This window comes from Eulemur rufifrons, chromosome 24 (genome assembly GCF_041146395.1).
Source record: "Eulemur rufifrons isolate Redbay chromosome 24, OSU_ERuf_1, whole genome shotgun sequence".
NCBI classification, from domain to species: domain Eukaryota; kingdom Metazoa; phylum Chordata; class Mammalia; order Primates; family Lemuridae; genus Eulemur; species Eulemur rufifrons.
This window is the reverse complement of record NC_091006.1, coordinates 12,758,729-12,786,192: the sequence shown is the minus strand read 5'-3', so window position 1 is coordinate 12,786,192 and position 27,464 is coordinate 12,758,729. Positions and strand designations below refer to the sequence as shown.

The 27,464-nt window shown below is 54.8% G+C and overlaps 4 protein-coding genes across 7 annotated transcripts; 3 read left to right on the top strand and 1 right to left on the bottom strand.

Annotated features, from left to right (window-relative positions):
• Window positions 1-1,921: 1,921 nt before the first annotated feature.
• NTF4 (neurotrophin 4) lies at window positions 1,922-4,622 on the top strand. The gene is made up of 3 exons (XM_069457803.1): window positions 1,922-2,005; window positions 2,843-2,965; window positions 3,723-4,622. The coding sequence occupies exon 3, from the start codon at window positions 3,735-3,737 to the stop codon at window positions 4,365-4,367; it is 633 nt and encodes a 210-aa protein (XP_069313904.1). The 5' UTR covers window positions 1,922-2,005; window positions 2,843-2,965; window positions 3,723-3,734; the 3' UTR covers window positions 4,368-4,622.
• A 2,100-nt stretch (window positions 4,623-6,722) lies between these two features.
• Window positions 6,723-9,212, top strand: SAXO3 (stabilizer of axonemal microtubules 3). The gene is made up of 5 exons (XM_069456916.1): window positions 6,723-6,878; window positions 7,141-7,341; window positions 7,442-7,603; window positions 8,239-8,360; window positions 8,867-9,212. The coding sequence occupies exons 1-5, from the start codon at window positions 6,723-6,725 to the stop codon at window positions 9,210-9,212; spliced, it is 987 nt and encodes a 328-aa protein (XP_069313017.1).
• Window positions 9,213-9,974: 762 nt separating this feature from the next.
• Window positions 9,975-11,011, top strand: LOC138374716 (lutropin subunit beta). The gene is made up of 3 exons (XM_069457805.1): window positions 9,975-9,989; window positions 10,316-10,483; window positions 10,769-11,011. Exons 1-3 carry the CDS (start codon window positions 9,975-9,977, stop codon window positions 11,009-11,011), a joined length of 426 nt encoding a protein of 141 aa, XP_069313906.1.
• A 74-nt stretch (window positions 11,012-11,085) lies between these two features.
• On the bottom strand, window positions 11,086-27,303 carry RUVBL2 (RuvB like AAA ATPase 2). 4 transcript variants are annotated; one of them, XM_069457783.1, is made up of 15 exons: window positions 26,886-27,303; window positions 23,000-23,054; window positions 21,183-21,238; window positions 20,732-20,873; window positions 19,606-19,735; window positions 19,385-19,451; window positions 15,924-16,030; window positions 15,739-15,832; window positions 15,251-15,374; window positions 14,734-14,828; window positions 14,514-14,632; window positions 12,409-12,528; window positions 11,843-11,972; window positions 11,377-11,491; window positions 11,086-11,264 (listed from the first exon to the last, which is right to left on the bottom strand). In XM_069457783.1, exons 4-15 carry the CDS (start codon window positions 20,859-20,861, stop codon window positions 11,239-11,241), a joined length of 1,257 nt encoding a protein of 418 aa, XP_069313884.1. In that variant the 5' UTR covers window positions 20,862-20,873; window positions 21,183-21,238; window positions 23,000-23,054; window positions 26,886-27,303; the 3' UTR covers window positions 11,086-11,238. The 4 variants fall into 4 exon arrangements, with proteins under 4 accessions (XP_069313884.1, XP_069313885.1, XP_069313882.1 ...); XM_069457784.1 differs by having other exon boundaries at window positions 11,108-11,264; window positions 20,732-20,950; window positions 26,865-27,165; XM_069457781.1 differs by having other exon boundaries at window positions 11,108-11,264; window positions 26,865-27,165.
• Window positions 27,304-27,464: the final 161 nt, after the last annotated feature.

Below are 27,464 nucleotides of genomic sequence, written 5' to 3'. Positions count from 1 at the left end.
GAGGGGAACATGCCTCCTTTTGAGTCCCCCTCTATGTCTCCAAATGCATCTATGGAATTCAGTTTGGAACCCCCTGGTTTAATCTAATGACCTTTGTATGCACCTAGAGAGAAAAAGGTACAGGTTGTGGGAGGAGTTTGACAACGGTTAAAAATAATATAACCTTCAGGTAGTCACTTCTCTCTGAAATGGAGAGAAAGCCACATTTAGGGACAGAAACAGAGACAGATCTCACAGTGACAAGAAACAAGGCAGAGTCTTAGAGGCACAGACCCCAGCACAGAGACCCAAAGAGGAGGAGATGTGTGGAGAGGGACCGAGAACTGGAGAGACGACAAAGACCCAAAGCAAAAGGGAGAAAGCCAAGGGCAAGAGAGAAGAGAGCAGAGGGCCGGGTGTGGGGACAGAGACCCCCAGAAGAGAGGGAGATACCCAGAGAGAGGGTGAATGGGACCCAGAGAGAGGGGGGCAGAGACCCAGAGAGTCAGAGACCCAGAGAGAAAGGGACAGAGACTGTTTCCCAGCTACTTTTATTTGAAAACCATCCCTATGACCCCCCTACGACTGGGGGTTACCCAGAGTCCTCCTGGTAGGGGGTGGGACCTGCTGGGTGTTTAGGGATGGTGGGGAGGAAGTGTGGTGAAGTCAGAGAGGTGACCTGAATGGATACCCAAAGACTGGGAAGTGGCCCTTCCCCACCTCCAATAAACAACTGGAGCTGCCTTCTGTGTTGCTTGGCTGGGACGGGGAGGAGGAGAGGGGAACACCCTAATCCGGGGACACCCTTCCTGCCACCTTGCCATGCTATATTTAGGTAGAGGGAGGGGTGTGGGATGACCCCTCAAGGCGGCGTCAGTTTTCCTTCTGAAAATAGCTCAGGGGGAGGGGAGCCTGGTCTCAGAGGTGTGGTAGGGTGAGGGCCCCTGCTGCCCATGTGACTGTCCCTGGACACTCTGGCTCCTGTGTCATCTCTTTCTTAGGGTCTCTTACTCCCTCTGGGGGGCTCTGTCACCCTCCTGGGGTCTGTCCTCTTCTTTTGGGGTGTCTGCCCTCTATCTCAGTCTCTGTCTTCTTTCTCTGGGTTTCTGCCCCCCTTCTCTCTCTAGGTCTTTGTCCCTGTCTTTTTCTTGGTCTCTCCCCTTTTCTGCATTTCTGTGCCTTGTCCCCGTCTCTCCCTTATCTGTCACTATTCTCTCTGTTTCTCTAAGAGCAAGTCCTTCTGTTCTTAAAACATATCTTTGTCTATCTCTGAGTCCTATGATACCTTGAATGTCTCTTATCTGAGCTCAGGACAAGACCCTCTCTCCCTAGTCCCCACCCAGGAAATTCCAGGGAGAGGATGATGTGGGACAGCCCCCCCACATCCACTGTCTCCCCGGCCTCGGGCCTTATCACTGCCCAAGCCCAGCTGGTTAATGTCTGGCGTGGAGCTCCTGGGAAGTGGGGATGAGAGCAGAGGGTGGGAATCTGCCCCAGGATTGACACGGAATTGGCAAAAGACGGCAAAGGAATCTCAGACCCAGACTCCTGGGGCTAATGGAGAAGGGGGCTGGGGGCTGGACTCCTGAGACTGAGAAAGGAGTGGTCTGGGGGCTGCGTGCTCAGACTCTTGGGCTGGGGAGGGGGAGAAGTGGCTGGGACCCAGACCCCTGTGTCTGAGGGAGGAGGGGACTGGGAGTCCGGACCCCGGGGTCTGAGGGAGGAGGGGCTGGGGGCCCGGACCCCTGGGTCTGGGGGAGGAGGCGCTGGGGGCCTGGACTCCTGACTCTGAGGCGGGCCGGCGTGAGCAAGCCTGGCCGGGCTTCGGAGGTCTCGGCACGCTCGTGCAAGGCGGGATCCCCCGGCCCCTCCTCCGCCGTCGGGCGCCGCCCCGCCCCCGACCCGGGCCCTGCGAGCGCGAGCAGCGAGGAGCCGGCGGGCCAGCGGCGTCCCTGCAGCCAGCGAGCGGGAGGAGGAGCTGCCGCCGCGCCCAGGGCAGCCGGGGCAGCCGAGGAGGGCGCCCCAGGTAAGAGCTTCCGCGCCTCCGCCCCCGGGATTCCGGCGTCCGGGTCGCCCTGCCCCCGGGTAGGGAGGGACGGGGGCGGGGCCGACGGGGGCGGGGCTTGGCGGAGGAAACTGAGGCAGGAGGGAAATGCCCCAGATGTGCAGCCGGTTCCCCGCAGAGGGGTCTCAGGAGTCTGGACCCTCAGCTCACACCTTCTGGGGAAACAGGGGCCTGGGAGTCCGCATTTCTAAGTACCCGGGGAGGAGAGGCCTGAACTCCAGAACTCCTGGGTCTGAGGGAGGAGGGCGCTGGGGGCCGGGACTCCTGGGTCTGGGGGAAAAGGCAGCTGGGGACCCACACTCTCCCGGTCTTGGTCGGGTCAGCCTGCGCGCCTCTTCACTCCCACTCTTCCCATTTCGCCGTCTCCGCGCCAGGGCAGGCAGCCACTCCAGGTATGTGCAGGAGAAGTCTTGGGCGGGCCCTGGCCTGTCCTGCGAGGAGGGAACATTCCAACAAACAGCCTTGGGGACCCAGGGCTTCTTGAGTGTGGGCCCTCAGGGACCCGGGTGTCCAGGCAGTTCTGCCCCCGCCCTGTCTGGGAGATGAATGGGCCGAGGGGGATGTAATCTTTCCCAGCCTCCTTCATCCGCCGCCTCTCCCCTCCCGTCTCCTCCCCTCATCTGCTTCCCATCCCAGCCAGGAGCCATCACCTGGGCAGAAAGGGGGCCTCTGGGAAGGGGCGGGGCTTTGCCTCTTGGTACCCTACACTCTCAGAGGAACTCTGGGAAGGGGGTGTTTGGGATTCAGGCCCCCTCCCCCGCTGCCTATATAACCTGCCTGTTCTCTTCTTCCCCCTAGGTGGTTGCCCCTCCCTCTTCTGAGATGTCAGGAAGGAGGGAGCCACCTGTGTCCTCCACAAGGGCCCCCCGGAATCTGGGGGCCCCCAGCCCCAGAGCTCGGAGGTGGAGGAGGTGCTGACAGGTCAGGTAACCACTGGCTGCTTATCCGTCCTCTCCATGCCTCCCTTTCCCAGGACCACAGGCTTCCAGAATGTTGCAGAGAACCTGCAACATCCATACCCCACCAGGCTCTCCCAGCCCCAGGTTAATTTCACCCACAGGGAAAGTGACGCCCAGCCTGAGAGGGGAAGTGTCTGGCCTTGTTAGTGGCAGTTTTGAGCTGAACTTGCTCTCCCTAGGATTCCAGATCATGGGCTTTCTCAAAAATTTGGAAGGTCACTGGGCATGGTGGCACACCCCTGTGGTTCCAGCTACCTGGGAGGCTGAGGCAGAAGGATTGCTTGAGCCCACGAGTGCAAGGCCAACCTGGGCAACATAGCAAGACCCCATCTCTTAAAAAATTTGTTTGGAATGTCCTCCAGGCTACAGGATGTAGGATTCCTCTGGTTGTAGAGGTGGGATGGCAGAGTGGAGTTGCCTAGACAGGGTTTAAGTCCCTCTCTGCCATTTGCTGGCTGTGTAACCTGGTCCAAGTCATCGTTGACTTCTCTGAGCCCCATGTGTTTCCCCATTTGTTGGCTATTAAGTAACAGTAGTTGAATAATTATTAGTCTAGAAGTTGGGCATCATCTAAGTCCTAGAGTATAGGGTCCCCCAAGGTTCTAGAACAAGGGCTTGGCCATGGTTCTGGTATCAGGCCTCCCATGAGGTTCCCAACTTCTGTCTCTCCTTAAATTTTTACCCTCCTCTCTAACCTGGGTCTCCTTCTCTGTCTCCAGGTGCTCCAAGAGATGCTCCCCCTCCCCCCATGCTCCCTTCCCATCCTCCTCCTCTTCCTCCTCCCCAGTGTCCCAATGGAGCCCCACCCCCCACCCTCACCATTGCCCCCTTTTCTAGCCCCTGAGTGGGACCTCCTGTCCCCCAGAGTAGTCCTGTCCAGGGGTACCCCTGCTGGGCCCCCTCTGCTCTTCCTGCTGGAGGCCGGGGCCTTCGGGGAGCCAGCAGGCATCCCAGCCAACCGCAGCCGTCGCGGGGTGAGCGAGACAGCACCAGCAAGTCGCCGGGGTGAGCTGGCCGTGTGCGATGCAGTCAGCGGCTGGGTGACAGACCGCCGGACAGCTGTGGACTTGCGTGGGCGCGAGGTGGAGGTGCTGGGCGAGGTGCCTGCGGCTGGTGGCAGTCCCCTCCGGCAGTACTTCTTCGAGACCCGCTGCAAGGCTGATGGCACTGGGGAAGGTGGCCCAGGTGGGGGTGGAGGGGGCTGCCGGGGTGTAGACCGGAGGCACTGGATGTCCGAGTGCAAAGCCAAGCAGTCCTATGTACGAGCATTGACCACTGATGCCCAGGGCCGTGTGGGCTGGCGATGGATTCGAATTGACACTGCCTGCGTCTGCACACTCCTCAGCCGGACTGGCCGGGCTTGAGGCCCATGCCCAGGAACTGGTCAGGCAGAGACAGAACAAAGCTGGATGCTGAGGGACCTCACAGGTGGCCTGGCTGCTCCAAGGGCCTCAATTTGGGAACTTGTCAAATGATCACAAAATCACAGCTTTCTGATTTTGAGAGCTCAATCTGTGCAGGATGGGCAATGAAACTAAATGGGGTTTTGAAGGATGAATAGGAGTTCTCCTGGAGGAATTTGAGGGTAATAATGATGATGGTAACAATAATGGCCAGTATTTACTGTTTACTGTTTATCTGTTTATCAGCCCTAATACATAACTCCTCAGATCAACTGTCATGGATTTGACCATCCTGGGTCCTTGGCTTTAAATTGCTGACCACTCAATCTCAGAGGACACCACTTTGCCCACCCTGGGGACAGGGAAAAGGAGGGGATATGTCAAGAAGTGGGAGGGGGAGGATAGAAACTGGAACATACTAGCAACCAGCCAAAGGACCTTGAGGACATGGTTCACAGAAGGCCTCTCAGTATCTGGGAGCTGGAGATCAAATGAGAAATTTACTTGGTGAGAGGGACCAAGTATTGGCTTAGTAGTCATAGTGAGCCAGTTGTCACAATGGGAGCACAAGCAACGTTGAGTCATAAGAGGTCAGGATGCTGGAGAGGTCAGCCTTGGGCAGGGACCTGGAGTCAGGTTTCTACCCCTCCTTTCCCGTCCCAACCTTTACCCCACATTGGAAAAGAAATAGACCTTAAATTTGTCCAGCTTGAGTGGGACGTGAGATTCTGACCAATTGGCCTGCCCCTTGGCTAGGATCAGGGGTCATTGGACATTGATAGACCAGCAGAAGGGGCCCCAGAAGCCTGGATTGGGGGAGAGGAGGTCACTGGGACCCTGGGCCAGGTGCAGAAGGTGGCCTCAGCTTTCCCTGTCTGAAGAATGGGCTGATGGGATGAGAGAATGGGGGCTCAGGAGGCAGAGACCTTGACCAAAAGTTTTTTATGGTGAGGAAGTGGTAACGTAAGTCAGGGGCAGACCCCACCCTCCAAGCACTCCTTCATGTTTAACCACTCCATTGCTGCACATCTGTTGCCAACACACACACACGCACACACACACACGCAAACACACTTTTAGGTTCAGCTTTCAGCTAAGGACATAGATGTCCCCTTCCCCCTCTTCCACATCCTGGACCCCTGGACAGAGTGGGGTCTGGCTGCCTCAGTTTCTGTACCTCCTTGTTTTAGATCTGTCATTCCCACTCCTTTTTGTGACCTCCTTCTGTCTCTAACTTCCTGTGTCTCTTGTCTTTGGGTTAGTAGTTTCCTTTCTGTCCCCGTCTGTTTCTCGCTCACTGTCTCTTACCCATTCTTGTGTGTATTTCTTTCTCACTCAGCAAAGCTCTTTCACGTGCCCCGCCCCCCTCCTTTTTTAGACAAGATCTGGCTCTATTGCCTGGGCTAGAGTGCAGTGGTGTCATCATATCCCACTGCAACCTCAAACTCCTGGGCTCAAGCAATTTTCCCACCTCAGCCTCTCAAGTATCGGGCCTACAGGTACGCCACCATGCCCAGCTAATTTTTCTATTTTTTGTAGAGATGGGTTCTCACCATATTTCTCTGGCAGGTCTTGAACTCATGGCCTCAAGCAATCCTCCTGCCTTGGCATCCCAAAGTGCTAGGACTACAAGTGTGAGCCATGGCAGCCAGCCTTTCCCCACTTTTTGCTAAGTATTTTCGTGTGTATTTCTCTGTGGGTCTCTTCCTCTTCGCCCAAACCCGTACCCAGGTGGAAGTTTTCAACCAAATCAAAGGCAGGCGGGACAGCCAGCGGGACTCCTTCAGCACACAGGGAGGCTGGGGGAGCCCCAGAGGCGTCTGGAAATCATTAGCCCGAGATGGGCAGGCCTGGCAGAGGGAAGAGGCAGCCAAGAGCGTATGGACCCTGTAGGAAAGGCGGTGTTCCTCATGGATTCCCTCATGTGCTGGGTGGGGCGGCGGGGGGGGGGGTTCTGTCTCGACCTCTAACCTCCATCTCTGTCCTCTCTCTGCTGCTCCTTCTCTGGGTCTCTGTCTCCCCCATCCCCAGGGTCTCTAGATCGCTGAAACATGCTCTCTCTCTCTCTCTGAACTTCTACTTCCCTTTCCCCTTCTGCCCTCCTGTCTCTGAGCCTCCACCCGCTCCCCATGTTTATCTGTGTTCCTGTGCCCCTCTTGGCGTCCCTGTCCCTCCATTCCTGGGTCTCTTTCTCACTCTATCCATCCACATGCCTGCTGGCCCTTCATTGGCCGGGCTCAGGGTGGGAGGGTTCTGTCACCTGGGGCAACAGCAACAACAAGCCTGCTCCTGCTTGGCTCAGGTGGGGGTGGGACCATGGCTGGTCGCACTCTAGCTCTGCGCTATGGGCCCCCATGGTCCCCCATCTCTGGAACTGAAGTGCCTGGGTCCTGGCCCAGCTGGCATCTCACCAGCAGCGGCATTGCCCACCACATTATCCCATCTGTGTCCTTTCCCCCGCCCGCCATACAGGTGAGAGGACCCTAGGCTGAAGGAGGGACCTGGGGATCCAGAAACCTGGGTGCTGAGGGAAGGGGGGGTTGGGGGCTTGGACTCCTGTCTGAAGGGGGAGGGGTCCTGGAGTCCTGGGTCTGAGAGAGGAGGGGCCCAGGAACCTGAATGTCAGTGACTGGAGAGAGGAAAGGGCCGGGGGCCGACCGGAAGAGGTTAGAGCTAGGGGTGGGGGAGCGGACTCCTGGGTCTTTTTAGCTGAAGTCCAGCGCCTTCTGCCCAGTTCACGGTCGCAGAGCCCCTACCCCCGGCCGCACAGAAGGATTTGCACATCTGGGCTTTCGACGAGGTCATCAGCAGATGGGAAACGACCTCCGGCTCGGCTTATGTGCCCAAGACCTACGGCGGGCCCTATGCGCAGCCCCGGGCCGCAGAGCCTGAGGACCCCAGGCGGACTGTGGGGATCAAGGATTTAGGAGAAAAGGTAAGGTCCTGGGATGCCGTAATCCGCGGGGGACTGGGCTGGGGACCGCACTGGAATCACCTGCGCCCTCACGTTGGGTCTCTGGGTCGCCTTCACGCAGCTCAGACACCGCGGCTGGCGCCTCCCTCTGAACACAAAACACCAGAGCAGCGAGACGAAGGCGCAGTACACCTGCTGGCCCGGCCTGGACCAGCGCCCCATCGTCCACGTCGGGCCCCAGCCCCTGGAGCTTGCGGACCACCACCGTGGGGGTCCTTCCCAGGTAGCGAAGTGGAAGACAGGGCTGGCGCGATGGGGCGGAGCTGGGGGAGTCTGGGGCGGGGCCAGAAGGAATTTTGAGTTTGGGGGCATGGCTAAAGGGTCCGGGGCGGGATCAGGAGGTTACTAAAAGTCAGGGAGGGACTTGGACTTCTTGAGACGGGGCCAGGAGGCGGGGACTAGAAACTCGAAATCCAGGCTCTGAAGTTAGTGCGGAGCTAGACAACTCACTGTAGGTGGGGGGACAAGGCTGGGTGACACTTTGCCCGCGGAGGCGGAGCTAGAATATTCTGAGACGGGATCAGGTTGGAAGGTGGGAGGGGTAAAGTGGAATTTTTGCCGAAAATCCTGCTGAGCACCAGTGGCGGGACCGAGGTCTGCGGCTGGTAGCTTGGATTTGAGTTCCTTGACCAGCAGTAGTATTTGAATTTACGGGAGTGAGGCTGGGTTCTGATTTGAGGAACGAAGCTGAAGTACCCTAGCGTGGGGACTGGTCAGGAAGGATTCTGGTTCTGGGGACGAGGCGTGAGGGGTCGAGTCCAGCAGGGATGTTGAGACGGAAGAAGTCTGGGACCCAGGGTTTGGAAAGGGGCTTGAAACCTTTCTCTTGCTCATCCCTCCTCCCCCAATCTTCCTCAGGCTCTAATCCCTTGGACGAAGAACCCTGAGCTGGCAGGCCGGCCGTTCACAATATCCGACCGGGGTGTCCTGGACCGCCACCAGCTCTATCTGACCACCTCGGCCCGGGATTTCTACCCGAAGTGAGCCGGGATCCTCGCTCCACACCACCCTCCTGCACAGCACCCGTGCGGGCCGGTGGGACGCTGAACCTCCTGGCGTGGCTCCCCTTCTCTGACTCAGAGGTCTCAGCCTTCAGCTCCTGCACACGCAAGCACCAAAATTCAGACCTCAGCCCTACCTCTTTAAGCACCCAGGCGTCGTCCTTAGGGCTAACTCTCAGGAAATGCAGTAGAGACGGAAAGCCTGCGTCAGGGCCTCTGTGGGTGCTTGAGCACTCAGATAGTCCTTCCCAAGGATGCGAAAGCTCCAGCTTCCAGGCCCTTAAGTACTTCAAGGTCCCAGGAATCCAGGCAGGCTATGCATCCCTGGTCCCGTCCTTCCTAAGGGGTCCCCAATTCCTGCAAATGTGCCCTCGCCTTGAAATGCAGGAGTTCAGGTCGGCAGTCTCCTTGGGACTCGCCGTCTGAACCTAAGCTTCGTCGTGGGGATCCAGCCGTGTCCTCCCCATCCTGCCGCCCTCCCACAGGAACCAGCTGTCCGGATATCCTCGCAAGGACTCGTTGACTTCGAGCTTCAAGGAGACGCCCCAGGTCCGGGGCCACGGCCCACGGCTCCCGCCGTGCCCGCGGCGGATCCGCTTGTCCCGCGCACGCCCGGTGACGAAGGCCGTTCCGCACCGCGGGGCCCTCTCTCTGGCTCGGGAGTCCTACTGCCTCCCGCTGCATCCACTCCGCCGGCTCGACCGTTTCTGCCCGCTGGAGGCGCCCTGGGGCGGCCCCCACTGGAAGCCCCTGCCAGGCATCTACAGCGTGCCGAAAGCCTACAGCACCGAAAACTCCTGCTACGGCAGCTCGAAGCCCGCGCCGGTTTGAGCCCGCCGGGCAAGCCCCGCCCCGGACGCGCCCCGCCCCCGCCGTGGGCGGAGCCGAGCCTGGAGGACGCCGAATGGGCACACTGGGCGGAGCTGAGGTCGGGAGCCCCGCCCACCACATGGGAGCGAAACGGTCTGGGCCACGCCCCCTGAGTCTATAGGCCTGTGGGCGTGGCTAAACACAGACATGCCCGCTGGGTTGCTTCAGCCCAGAAAATTCACGTCGAGGCGGTGGACCAGCGTGTGGGACACGCCCCCTGCGGGAAACGGGGCAGGGCTTGCCTTAATCAACGAGTTAAATAGCTTAAATCACACATTTCCCAGGACAGCTCTTGGCATTTTGGCTTATGGGGGCGTGGGTGTGGGTGGGAGACGGGGCTCTCCCTTCTTGGGGGGAGCATCTGTGTGCAAACAGCTCCCCTTCCCCTCGGATCCGGCAAAAGCTAATATCCCCTCCGGAGAGGAGGGACTGTGGCAGAGGAAAGGCTGCTGTCTTTCAGTGTCTTAGGTGGAACAGGGTTGAGGCTTCAGCCCAACACCTTTCTAGAGGAGCGTCCTACCTCCCCTCATGACGGCCAGGGGCAGGTTTCCTACACTCTACTTCAGCCCCTCCTGTGCCTCCCTGGCCTTGTCCACCTCTCGCCCCCAGGGGGATTAGTGTCTAGGTTACCTCTGCATGCTGCCACCCACCACCCAGTGGCCTTGCCACCCCCACAACCCACAGGTATAAAGCCAGGTAGACGAGGTAGGGGAGGCGCCAAGAATGGAGACGATCCAGGTAAGACTGTAGGGCCCCCGAGCACCTTCTGCCTCCATCCAGGTCATAATTGGCACGAACAGGTGCAGACTCGTGTAACCTGGTGAAGAAGACCTCTTTTCTAGAGGGGTGTGACAGCCAGCAGGCTTCAGGTGGGGCAGTACCTGAGGGTGGGTATGTGAAATGGGACATCTGGGGTCCCTTGGGCTGTGTGGGGGGGGAGGGTCCAGAATGGAAGATGTCCAGCAGGGTCCCTGGGTCCTTGAATGTGGTATCTTCAGGAATGGGAGGGTAAGGGCTCAGGGCTGAGGTCTCAGGCTGGACCTGAGGCACTGGCCTTGTCCTAGGGGCTGCTGCTGTGGCTGCTGCTGAGCATGGGTGGGGTGTGGGCATCCAGGGGGCCACTGCGGCCACTGTGCCGGCCCATCAACGCCACCCTGGCTGCCGAGAACGAGGCCTGCCCCATCTGCATCACCTTCACCACCAGCATCTGTGCCGGCTACTGCCCCAGCATGGTGAGCTGCCTGGGGCTGGCAGGGGCCAGCAATGCTGGCCTGAGAACAGGTGCTACCACCTCAGTGCCATTGTGGAAAGGCCAGACCCAGAGAGCAGAAGGTGGCAGTGGGGCTGGAAGGGTGGTCTGGTCCCCCTGGCAGGGGCTAGGAAATTGGGTGCGTGGGAGGGAAGGTGCAGGGGTCCCCTGGACATCTGAGTCTGGGGTCCGTGGGGGCAGCTGGGGAGCTCAGGTGAGGACCTGGCCCCAGGCAGATGCCCTTTCCCTCCACCCACACGGCCTCCAGGTGCGGGTGCTGCCAGCCGCCCTGCCACCCGTGCCGCAGCCGGTGTGCACCTACCGCGAGCTGCGCTTTGCCTCCATCCGGCTCCCCGGCTGCCCGCCTGGCGTGGACCCCGTGGTCTCCTTCCCTGTGGCCCTCAGCTGTCACTGTGGGGCCTGCCGCCTCAGCAGCTCTGACTGCGGGGGTCCCAGAGCCCAGCCCTTTGCCTGCGACCACCCCCATCTCCCAAGCCTCCTCCTCCTCTAAAGACCCCAAACTTCCACGCGCACCCCAACTTCTGGAGCCAGCAGATGCTCACCCTCCAGCCTCCCCAATAAAGCCTTCTCAATCTGCACTCTGGGGTGTCTTTCTGGGGGCTCAGGGAGACAACACACATACACACAAAATGGGTTCAACTTCAAAACCATTTTATATAAAGTCACAGTGTCAGAACTCTGGTAGAAAACAAGGTGGGGGGGGCGGTGGCGACCAGCTCAGGAGGTGTCCATGGTTTCACCTTCTGTGGAGAGAAAGGAGGCCATGTGGTCAGTGTGGCCCAGAGGGCGGGACTTCCCTACTTCTCCCACTGAGGGTGACACTGAGAGTGCACGGCACAGGGTGGGGACACTCACTGAGCTCGTTGAAGAGGAAGGCGTCCTGGTACTCCTTCATGTACTGTGTGGAGCGGGACTCGTCCAGAAAGAGTGAGTAGACCCGCTTGATGTCATCTACCTGCACCTCTGTGCCCTGGTGGGGGACGGGCAGTTCTCAGTGGGGACCCTCTCTGTGAAACCCACTGCACCCAGACCCCAGCCCACGCCACCTCCACACTCCAGGCAGCAGAGGGTGGCAGGTAAGGGCAGGGATTCTAGGTTAGATCTCATAGGTTCAAATCCTGCCTCAGTCACCAGTTTCTTCATCTGTAAAATGGACTTTACAGCACCTACCTGCAGTCAACCGCTATCTACTGAGCACCCACTATAGCCAGGCCAGGCCACACAGAAGCAAATAGGAGGGATGAAAATCCCCTGCCTGTGAAAACGCCACCCACGGGAAGCCCTGGAGGTGGGCAGTGGGCCGCTGGCTCACTCGGCTGACCTTGCGTTTCCGGCACACCAGGCTGGCGGCCGTGATGAGCTGGATAGCGTAGCGCAGCGAGGTCTCCAGCCCGATGCGGGTCAGCACTGTGTAGGCGTCCTCACTCATCTCTACGTCTTCCTCCTCGCACCTGCGGGCAGGCAGGGTAGAGGGTGGCTCAGCCAGAGCAGCTGAGGAAGTGGCCGCAGCAGCCCTGGTCCTCCTCCTCCTCCTCCTTGAGGAATGCATGGAGTCTGAGGCTCAGAACCACAGAACGCTGAAGCTGGAAGAGCCACTGAGGCAGGGGCAGGGACAGGGACAGGCTGGACCTGAAACCTAGGCTTCCTGACCCCCACCCGGGGCCCTGTTTCCCACCCTAGTCACTGGTACCTCCCCTCTCTTCCCCACAACAGCCCCCACTCCCAAATCACAGGCCACTGCCTGGATGCCCAGCTCAGCCCTCTCTTCTTGCAGGCCCAGTGACCTCGGGCCAGTCATACACACACCCCAGACCTCAATGTCCCATTTGTCAAACTGGGTGGACACCAGCCCTGCCTCTCAGGCGCACAGCCTGGTCCTGCCCGCACCGGATGCGGAGGATCTGCTTCGTGTCCTTCTCGCTGTAGGGAGCAGTGGAGACGATGAGCAGCCGGTCCAACAGGTCGATGGGGATGCCGTGGGGGCTCTGGTAGCTGGTGCCCCGGATCCTGCGAGAGGCAGAAGGGAGAGCTGTCAGGGCGATGCTCCCAGAACCCAGCTGTCGGTTCCCTCTACTCGGATACTCCCACCTCCCCCCACCACAACCCACTCACTGGGCCAAATGCCATGTAACCTTCAGCCCACGGCTTCCATCACCTCCTGACGTCACCTCCTGCACAGCCTTCCCCAACTGCGTCAATCCCCCCGAGGGCACCCTCCCGCAGAGCCAGTGCTGAGTTTTGCCCAGATATCTATGTCCAGGATTACTGGATCAAGGTCCCATTTTCTCCGCTCAACACAAAGCTGTACAAGGGAAGGGACTGTGCCTGCCTTGTTCCCTCCTACACCAGGGCCAGCCCAGGACTGCACTCGGCGGGCGCTAGGAGCTGCAGTCGATGCCTGTTATTCACAGTAGTTAGGTTCTAAAGCTCTTGCACTCAATTCACCAATCCTTAGCCACTGCTCCTGAGAGAACACAGGGTGAAGTTCCTGCAAGCCTCTGGTCGCAACATTTTCCTCAATCAATATACAACCTTGGCTGAAGTGTGCTTCTGTTTAAAGACACCTTATTTAGTAAATATTGTTGATTCACCAACACTGGGCTCATATCAACAGCACTATAACTTACGCCTGAACGAGGCATCCATCTCTAACACATGTATTTTCTCCCAAAAGGCACATCATAGCCTTCTTGCACTTAGGAATACCAGACAGCACTTCAGCACTAAAATGTCTCTTGACATTTTAGTCACACACAAAAAAAGACAAACGTAGCACTAAATAGATCACAAAAAGAATGCTTTGTTTACCGCAGGAGGGCTGAAAAAAGCGGGTAGAGCGTCACCTTGTTCAACCCCAGCTCGGAATGTGCGCGTCAGATGACTTGAATTAGTGGTGCAAATATTTATTTGGGGATTACAAATAAATTTTAGCAAGTAGGCAGATTCACAAATACGGCATCCGCAGACAATGAGGACTGCCTGTATCTGTTCCTCCTCGCCGGAGATGGCGCCGGCAGCCCCACACCCTGATCGGCACCTGCTGCGAACTCCATCAGCTCTGGGTGTCTGTTCCAATGCCCAGCCACTCAGAGATCAAATTCTGGAACTGTCACTTTCTAGACATGTGACCTTGAGCGAGTCACTAGGCCTTGCTGTCCTGATCTGTAAAATGGGGCCAAGACGGTATCTTCTTCCTGAGCTACTTCTCAGGGTCCCAGGAACTCATCCGGGGAAAGTGCTGAGCGCAGAGGCAGGACAGCTGCCCACTGTCCCAGTAGCCATGCCCTCTTCTTGCGTTTCATGATACCCGCCCCACTGCCCAGTTTCAGCTGGGGCCATGGCTGCAGCGCTGGAGCCGACAGTCCCCGGCACGGCCATGTGCCTGGGCAGTGCTGGGCAATGGGATGTGGTGGAAGTGTGCGGAGCAGACTCCGGATCCCAGCCTATGGGGGCTGCTTGCCCTCCACGTCTGCCCCCGACATGAGCTGAAACATGGAGGAGGTGGAGATGAGAGACAGCTGGGACAACGTGGTGCCCGAAACACCTGGGGGTAGAGGGTTGACTATTTATCAGGGCATGGTGCCCTTTGTGTCTCAGGAATTTTCCCACACCATCCTTAGGCCAAAAATAACACTAAGAGTGCCACCGATTAAGTAGTTTGGTCTAAGAGACTTAATAATTGTAGTGGCTTATGTAGTATCTAAGACATGTCACTGTGTTCCCTCAAAATTAAAAAACATCCCGCAGCACTCCTGTGAGTTTCCTGTAGCGCCCTGGGGTGCCTCGGCACACAGTTTAGGAATTGCAGCCTTAGGCACTGTAGGAGAAATGAGACAGAAAGAACATGGCCCCTGGACATCCTTGTGGAGCAAAGTTGCCTACGCTCCTGCCTTGTTTAAGGGAAAAGCATGTGTCTGAGCCACGATAGTCACAGTACCCTACCTAACAAGGTGCTCAACAAACGCTCCCTGTTCACCCTGCAGCCAGCTCACCGTGTGATGCCGCGGTTGGTGGCCATGATGAGGACAGGTGCCATGTCACTCTCCAGGGCCCGGTTGAGGAAGGAGAAGCTCTCAATGTCCAGCATGTGGACCTCGTCAATGAACAGCACCTGGGAGCCATCGGGGCATGCATCAGACTCACTGCCCACACCCCCTCTTCCCAGTCTGCCCCCCGCCCCCCGCCTGCCCCATCCATGTCCTGGGTACTCACCCCAGGGATGATCTCTGCCTTGCCCTCCTCACGCCACTCAGCCACCTTGGCATTGATCTGTTCTCGGACTTCTGACTTGATCTCCCCTGTGTCACCTGTGGGAGGCACCGGTGGCATCAGAGAAGTCAGAGAGGAGACAGAGGTCTAGGGCTGGAGAGTGGGCGAAGATAACAGAAAGACGGGATGCCAGGGACAGAGGAAGGAGGGCAAGTGACAGGAGGGCCAGGGAGTCTGAAACGTCCTCAGAGAGGAGGAACAGCAGCAGAGGACCCAGTAGGGAGTGAGGCCGGACCCCCATCACACGACCTGAGGGAGGGACTCAGATAGCAATGGTAGGGCAGGGACAAACTAAACTCACAGAGGGAGACAGAGGCAGCCAACAGGGACAGATAAAGGCAGAAAAAGCCATGGAGTGAGTGGGCCGTCCTGGGGGCCCAAGAACAGGGGGAGCCTGAGGGGAGCTGCCAGGCCGGGGGGTGGGGTAGGGCAGGAGGGGACAGGGAGGGAGGGGCTTTACCTGAGAAGAGAGCCAGGAAGCCCTGGGTGCGGGAGTTGATGACGTCGATCTCATGCAGGGACACGGTGTGTACCACCTCCTTGCGTTTCTGGAGCTCCCCATCTGGGCACTGCACGAACTTGGTCTATGGGGCCGAGGCAAGGGTAGAGAGAACATGAAGGGGGGCCCCACAGGCCTGTCTCTCTCTGGGGGAGATTGGAGCTCCCTGGAATGGGGATGGGAGGCCAGATAGGGTCATCCCAAAACTCAGGCCCAAAAGGTAGTGAAGACTAGGGGCATTCCAGAGATCCAAGGTTATGGGGACTCCTGGATGACCTCAGAAACCGTGGGCAACAGGGGGCAATGGGAAGTTGTACTGCCAGGTTGAGAGGTCCCAAATGTCCCAGGGTTACAGGGAAGATCCAGACCCCATGGGCCATGAGGGTGATGGAGGAGATGGAAACATCCTGGCTCTGGGGGGAAAGGGGTCCCCAGAGCCCCGCACGCACCTGAGAGCCCATGGCGTCGTAGTCACGAGCACGTGTGAAGGAGCGGCCCAGCTTCGAGATCTTGCCTGTTGCCTTGTCAATGGTGATCACGTCCCTGCGAACGGGAGGGAGGGCAGGAGTGACGAGAGGAAGGGCCCACACTCTCCCACAGTCCTGGCCGCCTGGCAGGGCCCCCAACAGCTCACCCCGCCTGGACCTTGTCTTTGGTCAGGGACTCGATCATCTTGGTGCCCAGGTCATAGATGGTCTCCATCTCTGTGGTCTTGAGGGTCAACTTGCCTACCTTGGAGCCCTGAGAGGGAGACAAAACAGGGAAAGGGTTCAGAGAGACCTCCAAAGCACAGCTTCTTTTTCAATCATAGCTCACTGCAACTACTGGGCTCAAATGATCCTCCTATCTCAGCCTCCCGAGTAGCTAGAACCTTAGGCGTGCACCACAATACCCAGCTAATTTTTAAATTTTTTATAGAGATGGGATCTCGCTGTGTTGCCCAGGCTGGTCCTGAACTCCTGGCCTCAAGCAATCCTCCCACCTTGGCCTTCCAAAGTGCTGGAATTACATGCATGAGCCACTGCGTCTAGGCTACACAGCTTCAAAACAGGCATGACACAAGGAAGCTCTTGGGGACAAGGAGTATAGTCACTAAATTGACATGGTGACGGCTTTGTGGGTGTACATGTACATAAAAACTGAACATACTATACACTTTGAATTTGTGCAGCTTATTGGATGTCAATTATAAATCAATAAAGCTGTTAATACAAACAGTAAACAAGCCGGGCACAGTGGCTTATACCTACATTCCCAGCAACGTGGGGGGCTGCAGTGGGAGGACTGCTTGAGCCCAGGAGTTTGAGGCCAGCCTGGGCAACACAGTGAGACCCTGTCTCAAAACATCCAAAAAATAATAAAAAAACACAGACCTAAAAAATAAAATGTATTGGCCGGGCGCGGTGGCTCACGCCTGTAATCCTAGCACTCTGGGAGGCCGAGGTGGGCGGATCGTTTGAGCTCAGGAGTTCGAGACCAGCCTGAGCAAGAGCGAGACCCCATCTCTACTAAAAAATAGAAAGAAATTATATGGACAGCTAAAAATATATATAGAAAAAATTAGCCGGGCATGGTGGTGCATGCCTGTAGTCCCAGCTACTCGGGAGGCTGAGACAGGAGGATCGCTTGAGCCCAGGAGTTTGAGGTTGCTGTGAGCTAGGCTGACGCCACGGCACTCACTCTAGCCTGGGCAACAGAGTGAGACTCTGTCTAAAAAAAAATAAAAAAATAAAAAAAATAAAATGTATTGAAAGCAACACCACATGCCCAAGGTTCCACAAAATGGTGAAGGAGGTCACACTCTAGCATTCCTCTTTTGTACCCAAATAAAAGGTGTTTTTGCTGATCACAACATCAGAAAATACAGCTAAGCAAAAAGGAGAAAAATATTCCATGTGCCCTCCCCTAAGAGAAGCACAGTTAGTGTTTTTCAGGCTTCCCCAGGAGATCCAATTATCTGTTTTCTTTATACTACCAGTAGTTGTTCCTTTTGTAGAGACAGGAGGCAGGATAAAAGGGCCAGGACTAGAAAAGTGAGTTAAAGGGATTATTTTGGTTTATATTTTTACATGAAGGATGTGTTCAGGGATTTCTTTTGTCATAAAAGCCTATTAAAAGAAGTGCCCCCCACCCCACTTTTTTTTTTTGAGGCTATGTTGCCCAGGCTGGACTCGAATTCCTGGGCTCAAGTGACCATGCCTGACTCTCTTACCATATTTTTAAAATTCGAACTTTTTTTTTTTTTTTTGAGACAGAGTCTCATTCTGTTGCCCTGAGTGGAGTGCAGTTGTGTCATCATAGCTCACTGCAACCTCAAACTCTTGGGCTCAAGGGATCCTCCTGCCTCAGTCTCCTAAGTAGCTGGGTCTACAGGCACATGCCACAATGTCAAACTAATTTCTTTTCTATTTTTAGTAGAGACAAGGTCTCACTCTTGCTCAGGCTGGTCTCAAACTCCTGAGCTCAAGCGATTCTTCTGCCTCATCCTCCCAGAGTGCTAGGATTACGGGAATGATTACGGGAATAGCTGTGTCCAGCCTAAAATTTAAACTTTAATTGCTTCATGGGCACATGGTGCACACGTGTAGTCCCAACTACTTGTGAGGCTGGGCCAGAGGATCGCTTGAGCCTGGGCAACGCAGTGAGATCCCATTGCTTTAAAAAAGGCGGGGAGGGCGGCAAACGAATAAAAGGGAGAGTGTCCACATGGCAAGACATAGACTAGAAGGGGCTATGCATTAGGTCAACAGGCCTGAAGCACATTTTCTTTTTCTTTTTTTTTCCTGAGACAGAGTCTCACTCTGTCACCCCAGGTAGAGTGCCGTGGCATCAGCCTAGCTCACAGCAACCTCAAACTCCTGGGCTCAAGCAATCCTGCTGCTTCAGCCTCCCGAGTAGCGGGGACGACAGGGGCACACCACGACACCCAGCCAATTTGTTTTCTATTTTTATTAGAGATGGGGTCTCGCTCTTGCCCAGGCTGGTCTCGAACTCCTGAGCTCAAGCAATCCTCCTCTCCTTAGCCCCCCAAAGTGCTAGGATTATAGGTGTGAGCCATCGCGCCTGGCCACCTTTTCTTTTTATAAGCATTTTATTAGCAATTATAACTTCATGTATAAAAAAGAACTACAAACATGGATGAACCTCAAAACCATCATGCTGAGTCAAGGTGACAGAAAAGTTCTAGAACTAGACAGAGGTGATAGTTGCTCAATACTGTGAATGTACTAAATGCCACAGAATTGTTCACATTAAAATGGCAAATTTTATGTCGTGATTTTACTGCACTTAATAAAATGAGAGAGATTTACAAATAAATTGTAAAACAAAGAAAGGATGAAGGAAAAACTTATTAAAATAGACTTTTAAACGTCATGAAGCAGGAGGATCGCTTGAGCCCAGGAGTCTGAGGCCAGCCTGAACAACATGAAACCTCAACTCTAAAATAAATAAATAAATAGAATAAAAATTTAAAAACAAATAAAAAGATGAAATATAAAAACCTGGCAGGACAAAAAAAAAAAACAAAAAAAAAACCCTAGCAAGTCAAATTGCAGTGTCTAGGAACACATAGTTGGGTGATAAAATTCTGAGCTTAGAGACTCAGGAAGGGGGTCCCGGAGGGTGGGCAAAGCTCTAGTTTTTGACCTTGGTGGTGGTTATAAGGGCATTAGCCTCATGATAATTTATTAGACTACATGCTTAGTTTATGTTTCTTTGAACCTGATTTATTTTACGACAAAAAGCTTAAAAAAAATATTTGCTTAAAAAACGAGAGTGAATCACATTTACCATATAAGCTGGAAAGAACCTTTTGGTACTAAACTGCGAAGTCCCACCCACAGAACGGGTTTTTAAGAGTAACCGTTAGGAATTCACTCTGAGGAATTTCCAGATCTTCTCTCTTATTATCCCATAACTTTGGTTTTAATTGTTCACAACGTCCCTCGCAAATGGATAAACCACTGTCAACTCAACTGAGCCCCTACTGTAGGCACGCAGACGGCTCCAATCTGACCTCAGTGCAGAATGACCCCTCCTCCCTCCAAGCCCGGGGCTGGAGCTGGCCTCAGCAGGGAGTGGACGCACACTCACCGTCCCTGTCGCCGGCCGATCAATCTGGATCTCCACCACCTCCCCTTCGATGATCTCGGTCTCCTCCCTAGCCAGAGAGCAGATCTGAGGAGATGGCCCACTGCCTGGACCCTCAGCAAGCAGGAACTCCACAAGCTCTTGGGCAAAGGACAAGCTGGCCAGGGCAGGGGGTCACCCCAAGGCCGCCAGGAGCTGGTACCTGCCCTGGATCTCATGCTTACTTGATGCGAACGCCAATGGACCGCCGGAAGGCCTGCGTCAGCGCCTCGGTCTTGCTCATCTCCAGGGAGAAGATCTCACTGCCAGCAATGGCTGTGAATGGGGTGTCAGGGCCCAGGGCCTGGGCCATGCCTGGGGAAGAGGTTGTCTGGGTTAGGTGGGGTAGCTTTGGCATCAGGTCCCCGACACCTCCTCTGTGGTAAACCAGCTCATCTCCTCCTCAGGAAAGAGGGTTCAGCACCATCCTGCCTGTAAGCACTTGGCTCTGAGCTGGGCAGAGCCCTGGGGAAGGGGAGCCAGTGTCCATTCCAAGGCCTGGCACACCAGGGCACCTGAATGAGCATTGCTTTATCTTAACTGAAGACCTGGTTGTTACTTTGATTCTCACTGCCTGGTCCCACAGTCTGAGCACAGAGGTAGAAGTAAGTAGTAAGGTAGTAAGGTGGGTCAGGGAATGCTTCAATGAGGCAGAGGTACCTGAGTAGGGTTTTGAAGGATGGATAGGAGTTCAACAAGGAAGAGGAAGGACAGTGGCAAGTGAAAAGACCATAAATCACTAGTGGACTGCAATAGAGACGTTAGTTGTCTACTCAATGCCCATCTTCCCCTTCTTCCTTAGTTCTAGAACCATCGTTTTCTGAAGGCAGCAATGGTCCAAATTAAAAAAAAAAAATTTTTTTAATATCCCAGTCTCCCTTGCAGCACAGTGTGATCATAAGATTAAGTTCTGGTCAATGAGATATAAGCAAAAGTATGTGGGCTTTCCAAGACAGCTGCTTAAAGGGAGCCAACCCTAGGCAGAGTACCCTCATTACAATTTTTCTTTCTGCTGCCTGGAGTACGGGTGGGAAAGCTGGAGCTCAGGCAGCCCTCTTGGAACATCAGGTGACCTTCACATGGCAGCAAGTGCAGAGGACATTGAGGCAGGAAGACAGAAGCCTTTGTGGAACTGCTCAGTAAGCCCTAAATGGCCTACCTTCAGATTCTTCTGGGAGAGAGAATGAATCCATATTAAAGCCATCACCATTGTAGGTTGTCCGTTAAGTATGGCTGATCCTCACCATGGCTTACTTGGGAGGGATTATTTGGCAGAGACCAGGAAAACCTCTCCCCGGCGAGGCCTCTTACCCATGGCAATGGCTGTCTTTCCCGTGCCCGGCTGGCCAGCAATGAGGACTGCCCGCCCAGCAATCTTCCCTTCCCGGATCATCTCCAGCACCACGCCAGCTGCCCGCCGTGCCGCCAGCTGGCCTACCATGCCTTGGGAAGCCTGTGGGGAGGGAGGCAAGAGCACAGGAGGTGACTTCCTACTGGACTACCACTGCATTTTTCTACACTACATCCCGGCTAGTAACATGGAAGCAGATGTTGGCTGGGACTTCTGGGAAACACCAAAAAAGCTTTCTCCACCCAAACAAAACTCTATGTGTGGTTCAAGTTTAGAAATATTTAATACAGAGCCAAAGGTCTGGAAGATCATGACATAGACCCCACAGTCCCCACAGTCCCCACAGCCCCAGGTACCCCTGCCCAAGGCCTTCATGCAGCGGCCCTCACACCCCAGCCCCCTCCGTGCTACCTGCCGAGGCTCCAAGGCATCGTCCAGCCCCAGTCCCCGGATGTGGGAGTGAGCGCCTGTGTGCAGGGAAAGAATGGAGAGCTGCTTACTGGCCAGCTCGTGGCTTCCCCTCCAAGCCCTGGTTTCCTTCTTGGTGGGAGGGCCGGGGAGTGGGGAATCACCACCTCACCAGGACGGCCGAACGTGGCAAAAGCTTAATAAACTGGAGCCACTCTTAGGATACATCCTAGCTGAACTAAAATCATTAAGACCTGATTAAGCACGTAATCATACCACGAACTAACCACGAAGGCTAATGATCACAATTACTCTGTGGTTTATGGCTCACATGGCACTCATGGGTTCTAATTTCAGTCCACACAACCCTGCGAAACAAGAGCCCAGCTATTATGACCCTGGGAGCACCCCTGGGGATCAATGACAACAGTCCCAGGCCCTCATCTACATGGACAGAGGGAGGGAGCTCAGAGGGCTGGGCAAACTACAGCCTGTGGGGCCAGCACCTGTTTTTGTAAATAAAGTTTTATTAGAACACAGCCATGCCCATTCACTTACATACCATCTGTGGCTGCTTTCCCACTGCAACAGCAGACTTGAGTAGCTATTTCTATTTTTTTTTTAAGAGACAGAATCTCCCTCTGTCACCCAGGCTGGAGTACAGTGGGCTCACTGCAGCCCCAAACTCCTGGGCTCAAGCAATCCTCTTGCCTCGGCCTCCCAAAGTGTTGGATTACAGGTGTGAGCCACTGCACCCAGCCAAGTAGTTTTAACAAGAAAAGATTTACCATCTGGCCATTTAAGAAAAGATTTGCTAACCCCTGTGCTTGCCTATGAGCACCCCAAGGGCAGCTACTGGGTACAGCTATTCTCTGGGTCCAGCGCCCAGCAGTGACTGGCCCTGTAATGAGTGAACAGTGTGAGCACACACACGAATTGCTTCATGTGGAGTACCTTTGAACCTCACATCAGTTAATACTGACGCGGTGAACTATCTTAGCTCCCAAGGAAACTGAGGCACAGAGAGCAACTAGTCCCTGGCCACTTAGCTGGGAAGTGGCAGAACTGACCTCAGAGAATCCAGTAATGAGCTTCCAGAACCCACGCTCAGAGCCACAGGCCCTATGCTGGCTCTCTTGGAGATGCTAAAGGAATGAACCTGCTGGACCAATGAGCGTAATCTCTTGTCTGCAAGTAGAGCTCTGTGTGAGCGCTGCACCCTGCTGGCCCCACTACACCTCAGCCGCCCGTTCCTGGATCCACGGCTCGCTGCGTGAGCTGCAGCCAGTGGCTTGGCTGTCCTGAGAGGTGGCTACCTCAGCTAAAGACGGGCTAACAGTTACAACATGCACCTCGTGGGGATACTACCAGGGGATACCTCAAGGGCTCAACAGGATGCAAACTCATGCATTCGATGGTTATCTGTTGACATCTGTTCTGCCACATCTTGTGCTGGGGACAGCTAGGAATGAGACAGACCTGGTCCCTGCTCTCAGGGAGCTCATGCCCCGGTGAGTGTTGGTTGTGTACCCCAGTAAAGCACCCAGCAAACATCCACTTTTATGAAATCCAGGCAGGTACACGCCTAGGCCCACTAGGGTAGCCAAGCTAGCAGCAATGCACCTGGGGTTGGGGCCCGGCATGGCCCCCATGGATCATCTGACCCAATGCTGGAACCCAGGATCCTTCCCCATCAGACAGAAGGAGGGGTTGGTATGTAGGCCACCTCCTTCTCTCTTTTGGGGGCCCTAGACAGGTTTGTTCACTCAGGGCATGCGGCAGGCAGGGTCCAGGTCCCATTGCTGACCGCACTCACTCACCGATACGCTCGATCCTCGTCACATCACGGATCTCCGGAACTTTGGTCGTGGCTGTCTGGGGGTGCAGGAAAATGTGTCAGAAGACTCCTGTGGTCCCAGTTTTCACCAACTCCCCCTCTGTCTCTCCCATGAGAAAGTCCTTTCCACTCCTTCTCTTCACAGGCAGGCGATGGACCAAACACCAGTCATTCCCACCCCTCTCAGTGTCCCTGACTACTGGCTAGTTGGCCGAGTCCCAGGAGGACAAGAACTGTCTGTCTCATTCACGGCTCTATTCTAGGGTGCCAGCACATATTTGGTGCCCAGGGATTATGTGGTGAATGAATGAACGAAGTCCTCCCTATCCTCAGTAAGGACAGACACCAATGTGGAGCAGGCATTGCGTTAGATGTGGTCTGGCCCCTGCTAATTTCCCAGTGTCCCTTGTACCATGCTGCCCCAGCTCTCAGCCACCAGGCCTTCTATGTGCTGGCCCCTGTCCAGACTGTTCTCCCCACCCCTTGCTGCATTAGACAAGCGTGGCCCCCTAACGGAGGCCCTCCCTGACCACTGCCCCTGCCAGCACGTTCTAGAGCCTCTCCTGAGAGCCTGACCTCCCTGTACACTCTCACATTCATGAGGGAGACTGTTGGATCAATGTTCTCAGCTCCAGGAGATCTGAGTCCCATGAAGGGCATAGCGCGCGTCTCCCTTGTTCACCAAGAGACTTGATGTTAGTGGTTTGAGTAATTGATACAAGGAAGTGTTGAGCTCATTCAACAGGCACGTACTGAGGCCTCCTGTGTCTCCAGTTCTCCAAAGAGAGAAGCCAGCCACCATTCCTTCTTAGATAGGGGAGGGAGAGAAGTAAACATCACCTGGGACAGGACTCCCCGAGATCCGTACAAAACACGTACACGAATGTCCACAGCAGCACTATTCACAACAGCCAAAAGGTGGAAACAATCTAAATGCCCACCAGCTGATAAAAGGATAACTAAAATGTGGTCTGTTCGTACAATGGAATGTTATTCAGCCACAGAAAGGAATGAAATTCTAACACACGCTACAACATGGACGAGCTTTGAAAACTTTATGATACTCAGAAGAAGCCCCCCCCCCACAAAAGACCACGTACTGTACAATTCCATTTATATGAAATATCCAGAATAGGCAAAACTATTAACATATAGGTAGAAAGCAGATTAGTGGTAGCCCAAGGCCAGGAGGACTGGAAGGTGACAGGTAAGAAGTATAATTGTTTCTTTTTGGGGTGAAGAAAATGTTCTAAAGTTGATTGTGGCGACGGTTGTACAACTCTGGGAATATACTAAAATCCACTGAATTGTACACTTTAAATGGGTGAATTTTATGGCATATGAATTATATCTCAATAAGATTGTTAAAAAAATTCAGGTGAATCCTTGGGTGTCTGTTATATTATTTTGTAACACTTTAGAATTTTCCATAATTTCTAATAAGGAAAGGAAAGCCTAAGAAGCTGACGTGCTGCCAGCCCCTCGGCCACCTGCCCTCCCCACATCTCCTTTCTTCCCAGAGGTCTTTCTTCCCTTCTTCCACCAGAACGAGAGGACACGCAGGCATCGAACCTAAGGGAAGCCTCCTCTCTCTGAAACCAAAAGTTTAGACTTCCTGGCCACCACATGGTCACAAGCCTTCTCTCTTGCCGTGTGACCCTTCCCAATTACTCTCTCCTCACATGAGGTTGGAACCCCAGAGCATGGGACCTTACCCCCAAACTACTATCAAAAGCTGGGAACCTGCCTGGTGCAGTGGCTCACCCCTTTAATCCTAGCACTTTGGGAGGCTGAGGTAAGAGGATCGCTTGAAGCCAGCAGTTCGAGACCACCCAGAGTAACATAGCAAGACCTCATCTCCATAAAAAAATTTTAAAAACTCCCGCTACCTGGGAGGCTGAAGCAGGAGACTCACTTAAGCCCAGGAATTTGAGGTTACAGTGATCTATGACTGTGCCACTGCACTCCAGCCTGGGTGAAAGAGTGAGACCCTGTCCCAGGGTAAATAAATAAAAGCTGGGGGCCGGGCGCGGTGGCTCACGCCTGTAATCCTAGCACTCTGGGAGGCCGAGGCGGGTGGATCGCTCAAGGTCAGGAGTTCGAGACCAGCCTGAGCGAGACCCCGTCTCTACTAAAAATAGAAAGACATTATATGGACAACTAAAAATCTATATAGAAAAAATTAGCCGGGCATGGTGGCGCATGCCTGTAGTCCCAGCTACTCGGGAGGCTGAGGCAGTAGGATCGCTTAAGCCGAGTCTGAGGTTGCTGTGAGCTAAGCTGACACCACGGCACTCACTCTAGCCCGGGCAACAAAGTGAGACTCTGTCTCAACAAAAAAAAATAAAAAATAAAAAAAAAAAAAATAAAAGCTGGGAACATCCCCCTGGACTCACACGCAGCCCATCAGACCCTACACAAGGCATCTTCCCTTTCACCACAAACCTCTCCTACACCCTGCTACCCACTGGTCCCATGGAAACCGAGGTCATTTTAAAACTCAGCATCCACCATCTCCTCATACTTCCAACACTTCCTCCACATCATGGGAACTGGGTCTCAGGAGTTCTAGCCATTGCCTTTTCATTTTCCACTTTCCTATCCACCTCTTTTTTTCTTGCAATGATAACAGCAACAGACTCAAATCTCACCCTCCAGTCACTAGCAACTCTCTGTCCTGCCCTTCCTCCATCTTGACTGGGGTCACCATGGTAATCGAGGCATCTGGAAGCCAAGCCCAATCCTCAAGTTGAGCTCACCCTACTTCTTCATTCAGATATTTCTTGAGCAGGTACCAGGCCCAGAGTCTCTGGTCTCTCTTTCATTCCCATTCATTCATTCAAATATTAAAATGCTAACGTGGCAGCGGTGGCTCACGCCTGTAATCCTAGCACTCTGGGAGGCCAAGGCGGGAGGATTGCTCGAGGTCAGGAGTTCAAGACCACCCTAAGCAAGAGCCAGACCCCATCTCTACTAAAAATAGAAAGAAATTAGCTGGACAACTAAAAATATATAGAAAATATTAGCCAGGGACGGTGGTGCATGCCTGTAGTCCCAGCTACTCGGGAGGCTGAGGCAGGACGATCACTGGAGCCCAGGAGTTTGAGGTTGCTGTGAGCTAGGCTGACACCACGGCACTCACTCTAGCCTGGGCAACAAAGTGAGACTCTGTCTCAAAAAATAAATAAATAAATAAATAAAATGAAGAGCTAACGTAGTAAGCATTCACACTGAGACATGACCCATATGAGGTGCTGGGAATATGAAAATAGCCAAAACAGTCCCATGACAAGATCCTGACCTCTGGGCCCCCAACGCTTTCCCCCTCCCCACTGACACCCTCTTGGTTTTCAACACTGTCTCTTTCCACTGAAGACTCACCAAGCAACTTCACGCTCTCAGGCACACAGGACAGGTCCCCGCCTGTGCTTCTCCCTTGGAACTTAGGTGCCATTCGCACCACCAACAATCCAAGGCTCCCAAATGACTGGGAGCCCAAGATAGCACAACCCTCATCAAACGGTGCAGCGAAGGACAGCAGAACTGGCCGTTGCGCCCAGAGGATTCTGGGAGTTGGAGTTCCTTTAGCACGATGCGGTCAGAGCTGAGATTCCAGGGTCCCAGGCCCTTCTTTTTTCACTCCCTCAAACCCAGAAGCCCTGACACCCACCTCTCCCCTCCCCTCGGATCCACAAGTCCAGCCCCTAGCCGTCGCCTCCCTCAGACCCAGGAGTCCCAGCGCCCAGTTCCTCCTCCCTCAGATCCAGGGGTCCGGACCCCCGGATCCCTCCTCCCTCAGACTCAGGAGCACAGGTTCGCTCCTCAGTCCTCCACGCTGCAACACTTACCACGGTTGCCATGATGCTCACCAACCGCCAAATGTCTCAACGGAAACGGAAGTGCGCTACGAACGAAGCGTCCTAGTCCCCTCTAGGCCAGCAGGTCCTCCAAAGATCTCGATGGTTTCTCATAAATATGTAAACGCTCTTGGGTAGGTGTGGCGTTAATTTTTAGGCCCTGCCCATCCGGTGGGGCAGAGCTGGAAGACGGGTGTTCAGAACTCCTGGGTCTGTTCCCACCGCCTCCTGGCTCCTCCTCCTTTTACCCAGCCACTCCTTGTTGAGGCCGATTGCAAAATGATTAACACTTCTTTGAGTAACCACACGTCCTTCACGCTCCTTTCCTCTTTATCACATCCTCCTTAGTCTGGAGCCTCCAGCTTCAGATTGACAGAGCGGAAAGCCAATCGCTTCCGTTCAGCGCAGCCACAAGCACCGCCCCCTGGAGTTTCGCCGACTAACTAGAAGGCGGCGGGACTCAGGGACCCCGACCTTCTCCACCAATGAGGAGACTCAGAGGCCCCCGCCCCCGGGTGCAGACCAATAGCGCTGGCCGGGGGGCGGGCACCGCCTCCTGGCGGCCACAAGGTTTTACTGCAGGGACGCCAC